Source organism: Antechinus flavipes, chromosome 2 (assembly GCF_016432865.1).
Source record: "Antechinus flavipes isolate AdamAnt ecotype Samford, QLD, Australia chromosome 2, AdamAnt_v2, whole genome shotgun sequence".
NCBI lineage: Eukaryota > Metazoa > Chordata > Mammalia > Dasyuromorphia > Dasyuridae > Antechinus > Antechinus flavipes.
Window position 1 is genome coordinate 533,396,391 of NC_067399.1, and position 15,882 is coordinate 533,412,272.

The following is a 15,882-nucleotide window of genomic DNA, read 5'->3' on the forward strand; positions in this document are numbered from 1 at the left end:
TGTCTAATAAATAGTAGTGTTTAAATAAATAGAAGAAAGGGGAAGAATCAAATGACTTCAAGCCTGCCTAACTGTGAAAATGCTTTTATCCTTGACAAAACCAAAGAAATGAGTGGAAGATGGTTCTGGTAAGGAAATTTTTCATTCAGTTTTACTGTAAGTATTTAAAGCAAAATGTCCAGTATATCTTCTACTTCTTTTACACCTCTCATCCCTCTTAGACACAGTTCTGGTCGTAGTAGATACATTTTTTCCCATTTCAAAGCAAGTAATGATACTGTATTTATAATATAGCTATGGCAAGAGATATAGATCTCTGATTTCATTGATATAAGAAATTTCCAGATAAGGAAACTACCTCTACAATTACTAGTCAGCACCTTCTCTGAAACTTACCTTCTTAGAATTGCCTAGAAATGCTTAGAGCATTAGCTTTATAGGACTTATTCAGGGTCAAATCAGGACATCAGGGATGTCTTGAATCTAGAATCCCCTGATTCTCAGGCCAGAACTCTACCTCCTATGTGTCATTATGCCTCTTAAAATAACTATGTAGTTTTTATACTTTAAATATGCTGGAGGAGACATGAAGGAAAGAGAGGATCTCCTGGAGAAGTTTAAAAAGAGAAGGTGTAGACCCAAGAACCTAATTTTTGTATTTAGCCCATATTCTCTAGTAGAAATGGCAACAACATTTTACTCTGGTTGTGAAAATACTTTGGGTGGGGTAAGGTGGGGAGGAAGCTTCCTCTTGAGCACTTTCCTGGGTTCTATTACACCATAATTTATCATTAGAATTCCAAATTGGTAAATATTCCCCACAAAATGAACTTTGATAAAAAAAAATAGCAACTCCAAGTTAGCAGTAAAATGGAAACTCCTTCAGCAAAGTGGGATTGGAGACAGAATCCAAAGAGCTACTAGCTAGAAGCAAGGAGAGGGGAAATTATGACAACATCACACCAGGCCAAGCTAAGGAGGGCTGGGCACATCACTCGGCCAAGCAGACACCTTGGAGAGACTCCAGTCAAATGTGGCTAAATCCATCAAAATAAAGAATATGGGGAATGGAAGAGCCAGCTAATGGGCACCTGCCTGACCTGCTGCAGAAAGAGGCCGCCAACATTCACTAGTGCTGATCCTGAAATCAATCTCCACCTTAGGAGGCAAGCAGCCATCTTTCTTCTCATTTCTAAAGTTGTGTCCTAAACTATTTTTCTAGAAAGATGTTTATGTCAGACAAACAAAAATGTCACCTCTTATGAGAAATCTTAGAGTTATTCAGTAAAAGGGTCTGGATGTTATTTTTTTTCTTAAAAAATAGAGAAGAAAAGGAGGTAACCAGTAATGAGCAAGAAAAATTCTATTCTGAGAAATAGATTCCTAATAGAATAACATAATTCAATTATTTTCAAAAGGCTGAAAGGGAAAATACATTTCTCTGTACATTTAATTTTCTCACTCTTTTTGCTTTATCCTTCCCAAATCTTTGTCCCTGTATCTGGAATGTGATCCTGACGTGCACTCCCCACACACTGCCAAAAAGGACTCCATTCACTGAATCCTGCCAAGACACTTAATCCAACCCCCACCCATATTAAAAACTTGAGTAGCAAGGGGGGAGGGGGGAGCAAAGTAGGAGGAGAGGGGAGGGACTCCTGCTGATGCCTCAAATACTTTAGTCAAAATTTGGCCAAGTGCACAAATTGCTCTTTGCTGCTACAACCCGCACCCTCTAGGAAAAGCCCGGCTGCATGGAGTCCCACTGGACCCAACACGCTGAAACACAAACTGAAGTCCATGTCAGTTCCCCACCCCGGGTCAGGGACTAAAGCCAAGGAAATACACTCAGGCTGCCAACAGAGCAAACAGAGCGCACTCAGACTGAAGCATCTCCAGATTTGGGAATGACAATAACTTCTTCACATGGTTTAAAATCAGCCACAGATCAGATGTCCTACAATAAAACGTCTGTCTGTGTAGCTTTAAAACAAATCTAGTAAATGTTAGCAATGCGCTGTGTGTGTGTGTGTGTGTGTGTGTGTGTGTGTGTGTGTGTGTGTAGCCATCTGTTTACATTTAGGGTCTCTACACAACTGGCTGAAAAGGCAAGGGACGGGAGAGGGATTGCTAGGGAAGGATAGCATTCCTTTCCCCTCCCTTTTCTCTCCCCACCTGCTTAGGAGAGGGAACACATCACATCAGGCAAAGGGAGGAAGTGATAGCCTTTGGACAAAAGCCAGAAGTAGAAGGGCAGGTGTTTCAGAAGCTGCCTGGGATATGCAACATTCCTTATTGATACACTCCCTGGGCCTCACCTGCCCAAGAGCTGCCAACTTTTGCAAAATACAGTGATACTTTGATTAACAAATCTTCCAAGAACAAAGCTCCCTTTAAAACTATATGCTTTTTTTTTTCTTTTCCTTTCTCCCCCTCCCTCTTGAGATGGATCCCATTAGATACAAATAGGCATATGCATGTCAAATTATTCAAAACATTTATTCCAAAAGCAATCTTTAAGCTATGTACTTGAAGGGAAAGTGGTATGGAAGAAGTTCTCTTCTCTGCTCCTGTTATCACTCATTTTAGTCTAAGGCTGACTCTGTGGCAGTGTTTTGAATATAGTGTTCCAGAGAGCAGCTACAAGATTCACTCCTCCAAGGTAGAGAAAGTGTCACTGAGATTTCAGAGACAAGACTATGCCTCCCAAAATGACAACCCTTGATCTATAGAAAGGCTAAGAGAACTTTCCCTGAAAAAGAGCAGAAGTGTCCTCACTGAAGCAAGGTAGTGACAGTTTCCATACTGAGACCAAATCCCTATCATCTTTGCTTCTTATAATAATAAACTTTCCCTAAGGAAAAGAAGAAGAGGGGAAAAAGAAGTGTCATCACAATGTATTCTCTTCATTATCTGGATTCCAAATATATGCTCATGGGGAATTTGAATTCATTTTTCTGCATCAATTAATAAAGCAAAGGGGTGAGTCTTAAAGATCAGAATTCTATGTAGCGACTGTAAATATTTGGCCCAATTTCCTTGCAGAACATCCTTTCCAGATTCGGCTCAAGCAAAAGAGTGAGCACTGAAGCCAGGGACACACTATTAAAATGGAATAGGGCACAAGGCCTAGATAAAGCAGGAAGAGTGACAACTTCTCTGAACACCAGCAAAAGTTAGATGGGCAGCATCATAAGTCGTCCGAAATCCCTTTCAGCCCAGGAATTTCAGTCTGGCCAAAGGAATACTCTGCCAAGACTGGAGGCTGATATGCTCTGGCAACAGCAAATACCCCGAGGAGGACCAGGTACCCTCCTGGTTCACAGAGGAAGCTAATAAAGCAAAGAGTATGAATTGGCAAGCTTGAGGATGCCTGGTCTGGAAGGGTTTACTGGGTTCAGTGAAAAAAGGAGTTACTTCTATGGCTAAGATTCTGAAAACACTAAGATCTCCCCCCAAACACACATGCACTTTATCCTGCGGGTCAGAAAGCAGGTAATTCCCATGATTTTACTACTTCTGCTAAAGCTCAGAAAAAGTTCTTCATAACCACATCTTAATCCCCTTCACACCCGCAAATGTAAAGTACAGACAAGGAGGTGCCTGAACTAGGAATTTTCTTCAGCCCTTTCTTCCTGACAGCCCTACTAGGAGCCACTGGCTTCACACCATATAAACCAGTAACACCTAGAGGCCCAAGAATCACAAGTCAACAATGGCCACACCTTGCAAATACCCCTGGGCTCAGATAAAGGTGATGGATTAAACAGGTGGACGTTCTAATAAACTTCTTATTTTTAGAATTTAAAGGGGAGGAGAGAGGTTCTCAAAAAGTTTTCCCCCTCCGCCATACTCAGTCATTGGGGAATGAAATCCTTTTCCAAATATGGCACAGTGCCTTTACAAGGCTGGTAAGAGGAGCCAGGATTAACACTCATCCACCCTATAAGCAGGCTAGCCATGACCCATCAGGCTTTTGATGCCTGTGGTTAGACTTCAGGAAACATTGACCTAAGGCATATATCCAAATTAGTGTAACATTGAGCAATATTGTAACAAGAGAGTTCAATTGTACAAATACTGAATAGCAGATGAGTGCATAAGTGGTTTAGATTTGGAAAATGTTTGATGATGGATTCATTTTCAAATCAACTTGATGGTCATAAAACCACAGTAACAGTTTTGCTTATTTGTCTAGAGCTGTTTGGATTATTGGAAATGGAGTGTCTAGTATAATTGCATGTAGATGCAATGTAGATGTAGAGCTGGAAGAAATCTTAGAAATGATTGGGTCCAACCTCCTCATTTTACAGATGAGGAAACTGAGGTCCAGAGAGAAACAAGTGGTTAGAGCTCAAATTTAGGAAGAATCTATCTTCTTTTCCTCATTTTACAGATGAAGCCAAATGACAAGAGAAAATGATGACTCACTAAGGCTCACACAGCTAAAACATGCCATCTACCATACATCTTCTGTGTTTGTGGTTAAAAACCAAAAGGCAATTAACTAGCTATTTTAAACCACAATGGCATAAAAAAATCTTTGGCAGATTCTCTTTTTTGCCATCTTTTTTTTTTAACTATCTATTTTTATCTCATTTAATAGTTCTTTTTTTCCTCTATTTTAATGTTCTATCTTTTAAAGTGGAAAAAGAGGAATGAAGGGAGAGGAAATCACACAATATAGAGCCATAAGGGATCTTAGGGGAAGATTCCAACATTTAATTTCCCTACATGAAGAAACCCAGACCCAGAATAATTAAGTGATCCATTCAAGGTTACAAAGCCAAATCTATAGGACTTGAACCTGCACCTCTTAACTCTCAGTCTCCTGTTCTTTCCTGAATGAAGGGAAAACAAAACTGAGTGACATGACAAAAGGATCTCCACCAGGGACATACTGCTTCAAAGTGGAAGTTCCAACAAAAAATATTAAGCAGACACCAACATTACCCTGTGTCAGATGCTGGACAGCCTAACTCTGGGATATTTTTAGGAATGAGTAATTACAGCCAAAATTAGGCTGAGGATGGAACTCAGCTTAAACTAATGAAGCTCAAGTTAATGTACCCTTTCATTTCTGGCACCAACTCACATATTTTTCCAGTTTATGAAATTATAATACTAGAAATACATCACTCCAGCTGTACTATGCAAGGATACACTATAAATGTGTTAGAATTAAATAGAGATTTAATTATCATGCTGCTCATGCTTCTTAAATAACAGAATGTCAGCACTTTCATAAACCTATTTGCATTAGATTAAATTAATGGATTGTAAACTTTTACTCCTGCTTTAAGAACCATACAAAATCCTCTCTCTCCTTCCTTCTCAGAGTCTTACCAGAGAGCAGCCACAGAATAGTTCCTACCTTCCTCTTTCTACACAACATCTCTCTGCTTCTAGCAAAGCTTTTATTTCAGCTAGTGCTGCCATCCTATTTCCAACATAGACATAGAACTTTAGTTTTCACTAAAGTATAATTTTAAAAAAATAAGCCATTGATAAATATATTTTTCCTCTCTCTGATCTATTTGTCTAACCCAATCTGGCTTAGGGTGTGTATAGATCACTATCATGTATGTTGATTGGTATATGCAAGGAGGAGGACAAAATAGATACCATGTTTGAAGACAAGAAGGCCAAGGTTTAGGCAAGGAAGCTTAAATCTAAATACTAGAGAAAGATCCAAAAATAATGGTGTGGGCAAAACAAACAGCTATTATGTTTGAATGACAAATTCCATGCAGACAATTCCCAAATCTGTAATTCTACCCCAATTCTTTCTCTCTCTCTCTCTCTCTCTCTCTCTCTCTCTCTCTCTCTCTCTCTCTCTCTCTCGTAAGACTACACTGCTAAGTTTTGTAAATCTCTACTTGCATGTCTTGAAACACATCAGTTTCAAAACTAAACTCATTATTTTACCTCTCACTAAACCTGCCATAGCACCATTATTCTCCTAAACACTGAGGCTTGGAACCTGGATCATCTTTAGATATTTCTTCTTCCATTCCCTCCATATAATAAAATTTATGTAGCACTTCAAGATCAGCAAAGTTCTTTAAATTTGTTTTAAATAATATTTTTCCAGTTACATATAAAAACAATTTTTATCTTCCCTTTTAAACAATAGCTTGTTTTTCAAAGTATATGCAAAGATAGTTTTCAACATTCACCCTTGCAAACCTTGTGTTCCAAATTTTTCTCCCTTCCTCCCCACCTCATCCCTCCCCTAGAGAACAAGTAATCCAATATAAGTTAAACATGTGCAATTCCAAACATTTCCACATTCATTATGCTGCATAAGAAAAACTAGATCAAAGTAGGAGGGATGAGAAAGAAAACAACAAGCAAGCAAAGAACAACAAAGGTGAAAATACTATGTTGTGATCCACATTCAGTCTCTACAGTCTTTCTGGATGCAGATGGTTCTCTCCATCACAGAGTGATGAAGACAACAGAGTTCTCTTAATTTTCATTTCTCTAATTAATGGTGATTTAGAGCATTTTTTGTATGATTAGAAATGGCTTTATTTTCTTCTTCTGAAAATTCTGTTAATATCCTTTGACTATTTGTAAATTGGAGAATGGCTTGTGTTCTTATAAATTTGAGTCAATTCTCTATATATTGGAGAAATAATACCTTTATCATAACCCTTGGATATAATTTTTTCCCCAGTTTTCTTCTAGAGAAAGAGAAAAGATGTGTTCAGGAGAAAGTATTGAGAAAACAAGGCAGCCAGAGAAAGGTCTCACTGGAAAGGTCAAGATTGCAAAGTCTTTTAAAAGAAGGGACATATCTTTGAGCTATTAAAGATTTGAACTGAAAGCTTCAAGGTTAAAGACAAAAGGGAGAGAAAGGATGCAAGGAAATCAGGACAGAGGGTTTCTTTACACAATGGCCTGACCCCTGTCTATGGCCCTCTTCTATTAAAAAAAAATGAGCTAGCCACAATGAGAATTGGTTGGAGGTCTGTGGTGATAAAAACATATCAACTTGACCTAAGTTTCAGTCTATACATGGCCCTAAACACATGAGATAAAGGAGTATTAAAGTCCAGATTTCCCAAGGCTTCACCTAGTTGCAAATACAGGAGACTATCACACATCAGTGGGATTTTGTATTGTATTGGCTACCCCTCTTTGTTGAATCATAGGAGGATTAGATCCTAGAGATCTAAACAAGTTAAATTCTGCCTTTCCTCCTGCATCAGACGCAATCTCTTACTTTCTTTACCCTGAGGCTGTCTGGGTCTAAAAGTTGCATTCTCATAACTTCAAGGTGGTTATATTATTTTACACATTGTTTATTGCTTTTATTTTATTTTATTTTCTGAGTAAGACAAAGTACACAGTTTAATACAATCAGGCTATTTTTGTAGGAAGGGTCCTGCGATTAGAGCTCAGTTAACTATTGCAAGTTCAGTTAAGAGGTGGCATTTGGCCAGTTAGATGAGGGTTCACAGCCTCTTTCTGAATGGGTAAATTCACATTAAGTATATGCCAGATTGACAAATCCGTGAGGCTGCTCAGAGAGGAGAGGTCATTCATTCTGTGAGAACCATCGCAAACTTGGCACTTTGCCAAAATTTCTGCTCACTGGATCCATGGAAAATAGAACCTCTGGAATGAGTGTGGGACTCCCGGGTCCTAATCCTTTCTGTTGAATAAGATTAGGCTAGTGGCTAGCTGAGCCACTTGGGGATCTAGTGTTTACTATCTCTGCATCCTCACATAGCAAATATTTAATACAATTTTGTGGAATTGAGTAAGTCAGATTATGAGAATTCTTAATAAGAGGTAATCTAGTTCTGTATATAAGTCTGAAACATCACTAAAAAAAAGTGTGGCCTCACCAAGTGAGGATTTTTACAGAGCCACACTCATTTGGAGCTATACATTTTTGTCTGTTGGGGAGAAAACAAATATTCATAGTGATACCATATATAAATGTGTGTGCATATGTGTGTGTGGAAAGATAAATAAAACCTTTTTCTTTCTTTCTTCCTTAGTCTAGAAGTGAAATAATCACTTATAGAATTGATTCCACTATTGATCACTAAAGGAATTTTGGCAAATTACACTTTTTATTAGTTTATGGGTTTTATGTATTTTATTTTTAATTTATGCTTCTAACTGGGTCAATTTGTCCCTCCTTCGGTAGCCTGATGTTTTTTTTCTTTCTCCCTTTCCTTCTTCTCCCAGAGTTAACCACATTAGTAAAGGATTGAGTGTAGATATCCAATCAACTTAGCACAATGTTTATATTTGAGATAGAAAAGGGAAATAAGAAAATTCACACTCTCTCTCTCTCTTTCTCTTTCTCTCCCATTAACCAATTTGGGGGAGAAGGGTGCTGTTGAGTACAGGAAATACCCCAGTATACTGAAAGAACTGATAAATGAAATCAATAAATTAAGATCAGTAATCTTAGAAAGATCATAAAGAATGGTTTAGATAACAGAAAAGCTCAAAACTGTTTCTTACAGTAAAATGTAGGAATAAGATGTAAATAATACAATTACATTGGAGAATTAAATACTTTAGTAATATGACAAATGTTCAAGAATCATCAAGCTTAGTGCAATACCCAGCATGTAGTAAGCACTTAATGAACTTTATCAATTGATTGACTAAGTAATAATAATAACCCTATACACACACACACACACACACACACACACACACACACACACTTTCATGCCCCTTATGAAATCTGGATAGGAGGGAAGGAAAAAATATTGCAAATGGATTCTGGAAATCATATCGTTATAGACTGGATTAAAAATAGATTATATTAATCCAAAAGGGAAGAGATTGCAAGTATATATATTTTTTAAACTATGTCATGACATGAATACTCACTCTTAAATCCTTTAGCTTGTATGTATATATCACCATGTCCATTTATTTATTAAATATCACTTCTTGAGAATATTATAATGGGAATTCCTTTCATATGAGCAAAAAGTTCCTACTAAATTTCAGTTTCTATGATGCTCTATTCTATGTGAAAGATAATTCTCTAAAACCATAAGTTAAAGATGCATTCTCAATGTGCATCAGTGGATAAGTTTACATTCTGAGAGTTCTCTGTCCTAGAGAAATCATAGATACATACTACCCTCCCCCATATAAAAAAAATGCAAGGAAGTATGCAACAATCTACTTAAACTCTTCACACCATTCTTATTTAATGCACTGTTCTTTGGATGAACTGCAACTTCAATTTTTGTAAATCATGACATTTCATGATATACAGCAATTAATCAATGTACCTACTGAGCATTATGCTAAGTTTTAGGAGTACAAAAGGAGGCAAAAGACAGTTCTTGTCCTCAAGGAGCTAACAATCTAATGGGAGATTCACACATAACAAATGGTCTAAAGCACAATATCAAGGACTATACATGCAGAAAAGAGGGGGCTGTGGTATTGGTGATGGACCAAAGGCAAGATATAATAAATGGATAGTTCAAATGTTGCACTGGGATCATCAAAATACTAAAAGAATCAGAGGAGAAACTCCAGTGTCTTAGGTAGATCTACCATGGAGGATTGATGAAAAGATATTATATAGAATGAGGAGAAGTATGATCTGTATTTTTGGAGGAAAGGAACATCATTGATGAGATCACAGAATCATTAAAGTAAAGAGGCTTAAAGCTTTGTACCAGAGGCCAAAGTATCTTCAAAATAAGCACCACATAGATACTCTGCACTTTTGTTATGGTTGTTCAATAGACACTGGTGTGATTTGACCTTTCCTTGTACAGTTTATTTTGTAGATGTGAGGAAACTGAGGCAAACTGAATTAAGTGATTTGCCCAGAATCATACATTTACTTTCTGAGTCCAGATTTGAAGTCCAAGCCTGGTACTCTATCCAGTGTACCACCTAGCCCTTTTGGTATGTTTCTGCCACCACGGTGCTTGAAGGGCATTTTTCACTTGAGAAGTTTTTATGTAACCCTTACTATATAGGCATATAAAATAAGTATACAAATCAAACAATTACTAATAATGAATCATATTTTTCCAACCCCACATTTGTGACCCACAATTTAAGAAGTTTTCCTCTAAAATATGACTTCATGAAAATTGGGCAGAAGAAATATTTAGAATTTGCTGTAGGTTATATTTTATAGTTTCTTATTAACCTAAAAACAGGTAAATTCTTAATAAGCAAGTACTGCATCTATTTAAATTGCAGACATTAGTAGACTAGCCTATGAAGGTGGACACAGACACAGACACATAGATACACACACATCCTAACTGGATTACAGCTTGGCTCAGCCACATAATTCACCATGGATTCCAAAAGAAGCCTACAAGACCAACTCCAAAGCACCTTTCATATATTTTAGTATTCCTTCTAACCAACTATATATGGAACAAAAAGCATATAGCAGCAACACTTTATAGCAATGTGATAAATCTCTTAAGGAGCTTATGATCTTGTTGAGAAAATCATGACTAACACAGAATTAAAGAAATAAGAGTTTGCTGATAAAAGTCACTAAATGCAATAGCACATGAAGAACTCTATTTCTGTCAATTCATTTATAAGCCATCCCCTGACAAAATTTGTTACTTGCCCATTCCCCCTGTTGGACTATTGTATTTGCCATTTTTCCTGACATTAAGACTAAATTTCTTTTTTTTACAAGTTTTGCCCACAGCTCTTAATTCTGCTCTCTGAAGTTAAGCCAAAAATTCTATTCCCCTTTCCATATGAGAGCCCTTTAAATATTTAAAAATAGTTCTTCTGTCCTCTTGCATAATTTTCTTTTCTCTAGTTTCTTCAGTTGATCCTTATGTGACATGACCTCAAGGACCTTGATGATCCTAGTTTCCCTCCACTGGATGCTCTCCTATTTATTAATTCCAAAAAAAAAAAAAATTCAAAATAAATGTGAGATGTAGAGTTAGAAGGAGCCACAGGGACTTTCTAGTCCATAGATTCCTAACATTTTTGTGTGTCATGAACACTTTTACTAATCTGATGAAACCCATGGACTACTTCCCAGAATTCAATCAGTCATTTTCAGCCATCATGACCCCATTTGGGGTTTTCCTGATAAAGATACTGAAGCGGTTTGTCATTTCCTTCTCTAGTTCATTTTCCAAATGAGGAAACTGAGGTAAACAGTGTTAAGAAAACTGCTCAGGATCACACATTTAAGAGGTAGTTTGAGACCAGATTTGAACTCAAGCACTTCCCAGAATAATGTTTTTTAAAATGTATCCAAATAAAATCCATATAATTATAAAAGAAAAGAATTACACTTAAACATAGCTATCAAAGTATTTTTAAAAAATACATCAAATCCACAAATCGCAGTTTAAGAACTCCTGATCTTGTCCAACTCCCTCATTTAATGTAGTAGAATTATGCTCAAAAAAGGGAAATTTGTCCAAGGTCCCACAGGCAGTTACATTGTAAAGCTAAATTTCTAAAACAATGTTTTTGCCATGAGGCCTGGAGAAAACACACTATCATGATAACCATTTCTCCTAAGAACTTAACATTATTTAATATTCTCCATAACAGTTTCCATTAAGGAAATTTAGAGTTTGCTTATATTTCCTAACAACGGAGGCAGGGAGTTCCAGAACCATGCATCCAGGACACAATAACAAAACTCATCTTTCTAGGTAAAGAGCACAACCTAGGGGAAAAAAAAAGCAAAGTTCTGAGAAAAATTTGGAACACAAAGTCTTAGAAAAATGAATGTTGAAAATTATCTTTACATGTATTTGAAAAAATAAAATACTATTAAAAAATTAAAAAAAAAAAAAAGACAGAAAAGTTCCTCCCAAGACATTCCCAACTAGACATTGCCCTAAGGAAAATAAAGACAGAAAGTTTTCCATTCTTTAGATAGAAGGGGAAAAGAATATGACTGTCTCCTTGCTCATACGCTGTAACCTAAATCACCGAATGGGGATGGTCTCAATCAACCTGCTGAAGACCTTAGCTTTAAAAGGCCCAGGTCTCGCAGTGCTCCAGGGTTATCTCCAGTGGTCCTGATCCATACGTGGCCAGAGGGCCCAAATGGCTCTGGAGGAAAGAGTCAGGCAGGTGGCTTTGCCTCACTTACATCCAACTCACTTGCATGTCCCGGCATCCCCTCCCTGATGTCATGTTCCCTTCCAGAACTTAGGACAAACAACAACTCTCATCTCCCCGACCTCCTCCCTTTATTTAGAAGCAAGTCTCAATGCAGAGACATCTTCAAATACAATGAGAAAGTATTTATTTGGTCCCTTCAGGGCGAGGCCCAGACACACACCTGAGAGCCATCCCAGCTCCCAACATGTGCTCGCAAACCTGACCAGCTTCCGGCTTGTCCAAGATTTAAAAAGTGAAAGACCGGCCTTTCCATTGGATAGACTAAAAGGACATAACCATCCTTGACTAATGTCATTTGCTTCCACAGGGTCTTGTCACTTCCTGTGGGTCCTTTAGAGACCACATGACTCCCTGTGACCCAGGGTTCAAGACTGGGAATAGAGATCATGTGACTTTCTGAAACCTGAAGTCAAAGACCTCATCTTCCCACTCTGGGTCTAGGGATCATGTGACTTAGGCCTAGTCTCATAAACTGAGAAAACTTCATCCAATCAATCCCATTCAGAGCTAAATGGCCCCCTCTTCTTGAGTTATCTTTTATCTTCTTAACTAGTTCCACTATATAGAATTCTTGTATTTATTCTAAATTCCTTCAGTACTTAAATCCTTTAGCTTGAAATCAGAAAACCTGATTAACTGAATGACCAACCTGTGCACCTAAACAATGGAGGGCAATCCAGGTGCTACTAGTTCTCAGTGTCATTGTGGCTATAAATGTCAGCTATTATTTTATTCATTTAAGTTTACTCAGTTATTCATGTATTAAACACAAGCACATGAGATTGTAAAATAAGCTAAAAAGGCTACACGCTCTTTACAAAGCAAACACATCTTATACTTTGCCCTGCTTTTAGTTCTCAGCAAAGCACAGGAACTTTGTGGATGCACAATGGATGTCACTGAAAAGTGCACTGGATTTGGATGGAATCAGAAGTCCAACATTGGAATGCTTATTTTGTCACTTTTTTTTTTTTTTTTTTTGGGGGGGGGGGGGGGCTGAGGAAACTGAAGTTAAGTGACTTGCCCAGGATCACACAACTAGGAAGAAGTGTTAAGTGTCTGAGACCAGACTTGAACTCAGGTCCTCCTGACTTCAGGACTGGTGCTCTATCCACTGCGCCACCTAGCTGCCCTCTCTGCCACTGTCTTAAACAAATTATCAACTTCTGTGGGTCTTCAAAGTCATTTCTTCCTATAAAATATGCAGTCTTTCAGGAAAGAGGAGATTTTTTTACTCATTCTTGGTTATAGAACTTGTTAGTAATATGAAGAAATAGGGATAGGACTGGACATCTCTACAGTCATTATTACAGAGACTTTCCAGGAAATTTCCTTTACCATATAAGATGGTAAAACTGAAGTTTAGTACCTCAAAGCAAGAGTTCTTTATCATATCCCTATCATGGATTCCTTTAAGAATTGGATAAAGCCTATGGATTCCTGATCAGAATAATATTGGTAAATATGTAGAATTGCAAAGGAAATCAATTATATTCACACAAAGATATAATTTTTCATGCAAGTGTTCACATGTTTTTCTAAAATCACTGAGCTCATCATTTCTTATAGCACCATAATATTCTAGCACAATCATATTCCATAAATTTTAAGTCATTCCCCAATTGATGGGAATCCTTGCAATTCCCAATTCTTTGCCATAACAGCTTTTTTTTTTTTTCCCAAAAGAGCAGCTATAAACATTTTGCAACAAACAGTTCTTTTCATTTTTTCCTAATCATCTTTGGAAATAGACCTAGTAATGGTATTATTTGATTAAAAAGTATAAGCAGTTTAATAACAAGTTAAACATAGTAAATATGCAGCTTCTTACATGCTATCATTTTTTTATTATACTATGCTTTGGAAATGATTGTTTTATTTCATAAACTTAAAAATAAATTTAAAAATTGCTTAACCCAGAAGATGTAATTTTTTCCAATCCAAGTTCAAAGACCCCTAAAATATACCTACAATTAGTCAATAAGAATTTATTAAGGATTTACTATATGTCAAGTACTATGCTAAAAACTGGGGATATAAAGAAATACAAAAGACAGTTGATCCCTCTTTTCAAAGGGCTCACAATCTAATGGGTCCAAGTTAAGAACTTCTGTCCTAAAGATTGGCCTGACCACTCATAGGTTTAGTTGACTCATTCTAGATGACATAACCAGTATATATCAAAGATAGGACTTGAATCCACATATTTCTGACTTAAAAGCTTCCTCTTTACCCATTATGGCTTCAGTGAAGAAACTTGTGCTCACAAGATTCATCCCAGAGTCCTGGTCTCTTAATTTGGCTGGCTTGCATTTTTCAGTTCCAAATTAGAAATATCATTCTCTTTCATTTTTCATAAGGACTGTTGTAGCTACTGAGGTTTTTCCAAAGTCCTCTCAGCTTCATATTTCTTATGTTATTTCAAAAAACTGTACATCTGTCCTCTTTTTTAACATTTGGTCACAGATTAACACAATCCCTCAAAAATGTAAATTTCTCAAAAACAAGAGTTATACTGTAGTCTCTGACATTGGTGTGTTCAATACACGTTACCATTTGTCCTATCTTCTATTAGCTGCATCTTAACCTCCCTGCTTCCTTCTCTTCTTCCAAGATACCATAAAAGGAGAAATCAGAGGAACAGAGAAATTCACTGTGGGGCAGATCAGTATATTAATTTGTAAGGGTTCACATACCCTTAGCATTACTTCATAGGCAGGACTCTAGGACTCTGGACTAAGGAATCATATTCATCCCATGGATTGTTGCAGCTGGAAAGGATCTCTGAATATAGTTGAACATCCTAATTTTTAATGAAAAAATTTAAGCAGCAATGTGATTTAATGGATTGGGCTTTGGATTTATAGTCTGTAAGACCCAGTTCAAACCCATTTCAGAAACCTTCTGAGCTGTGTGATCCTGCTAACCTCTCTGTACCTCAGTTTCCTCAGTAAAATGAGTTATCCTTAATGGCCTCTTTCCACCTTTAAATATGTTATTTTATGATCTGACACTGAGAAGATGTCATGAGGAAGATCATCACAGATGCAGGATAAGAAGATCTTCATCTGAGACCATTAACACTTAACTAATACATGAAGGTGACTTTATCCATAGTTCTACTGAAAAATCTTAGTTTAACAACTCTTGAGGGCCCCAATAAATATGATAACTTACAAGATTCTGAGCCCATGTCTGGAATGCTCTCCTTTATCTCCCTCTAGCTTCTTTCAAAACCTCAAGCTCCACTTCCAATATAAAGAAAGATTTTCTGGATCCTTCAAGTTATTAGCAAGCTCTCCTTAACATTATATTGTATTATTTTCTATGTGGTTTATATTTATATAACTTACCTTTTCCCCACTAATGTGAGGCCTCCAGGAAAATTCCCTCAGGGTCAAAGTTTTCTGTGAGTCAGCATACACTCAAAACCATAGTTCATGAGACCCCATTAATATATTTTTTTTACCATCCAACAAAAGGACACCCAAGTTCAAAACAAAAAAGATTTTTCATGAAATGAAAAAACAATCAAAAAAGTATCTAGAAGAGTTCCCTTAAGCATACATGAAATTGGGCTATCAAACCACCAATAGGGAAGAAGCAATGCAGAAAACACATGTAACCAAAGAAGATACATGGAGTTTACACATAATAATGATGGTTAGCATTTATGGGTCTTTGAGATTTGCAAAAAAAACTTTAGAAATGTTACATTCTTTTACCTTCATCTTGAAGATA

At 37.0% G+C, this 15,882-nt stretch overlaps 1 protein-coding gene across 1 annotated transcript in view; it reads right to left on the bottom strand.

The window, feature by feature from the left end:
• Positions 1-3,190: 3,190 nt before the first annotated feature.
• Positions 3,191-15,882, bottom strand: part of LOC127546879 (thrombospondin type-1 domain-containing protein 4-like) — a 194,645-nt gene continuing 181,953 nt past the window's right edge. Inside the window, exons 4-5 of the mRNA XM_051973791.1 lie at positions 3,573-3,687; positions 3,191-3,332 (exon numbers count right to left, since the gene is read on the bottom strand). Of these exons, the coding sequence (XP_051829751.1) occupies positions 3,191-3,332; positions 3,573-3,687 (257 nt within the window). The remainder of the gene's footprint in view (positions 3,333-3,572; positions 3,688-15,882) is intronic.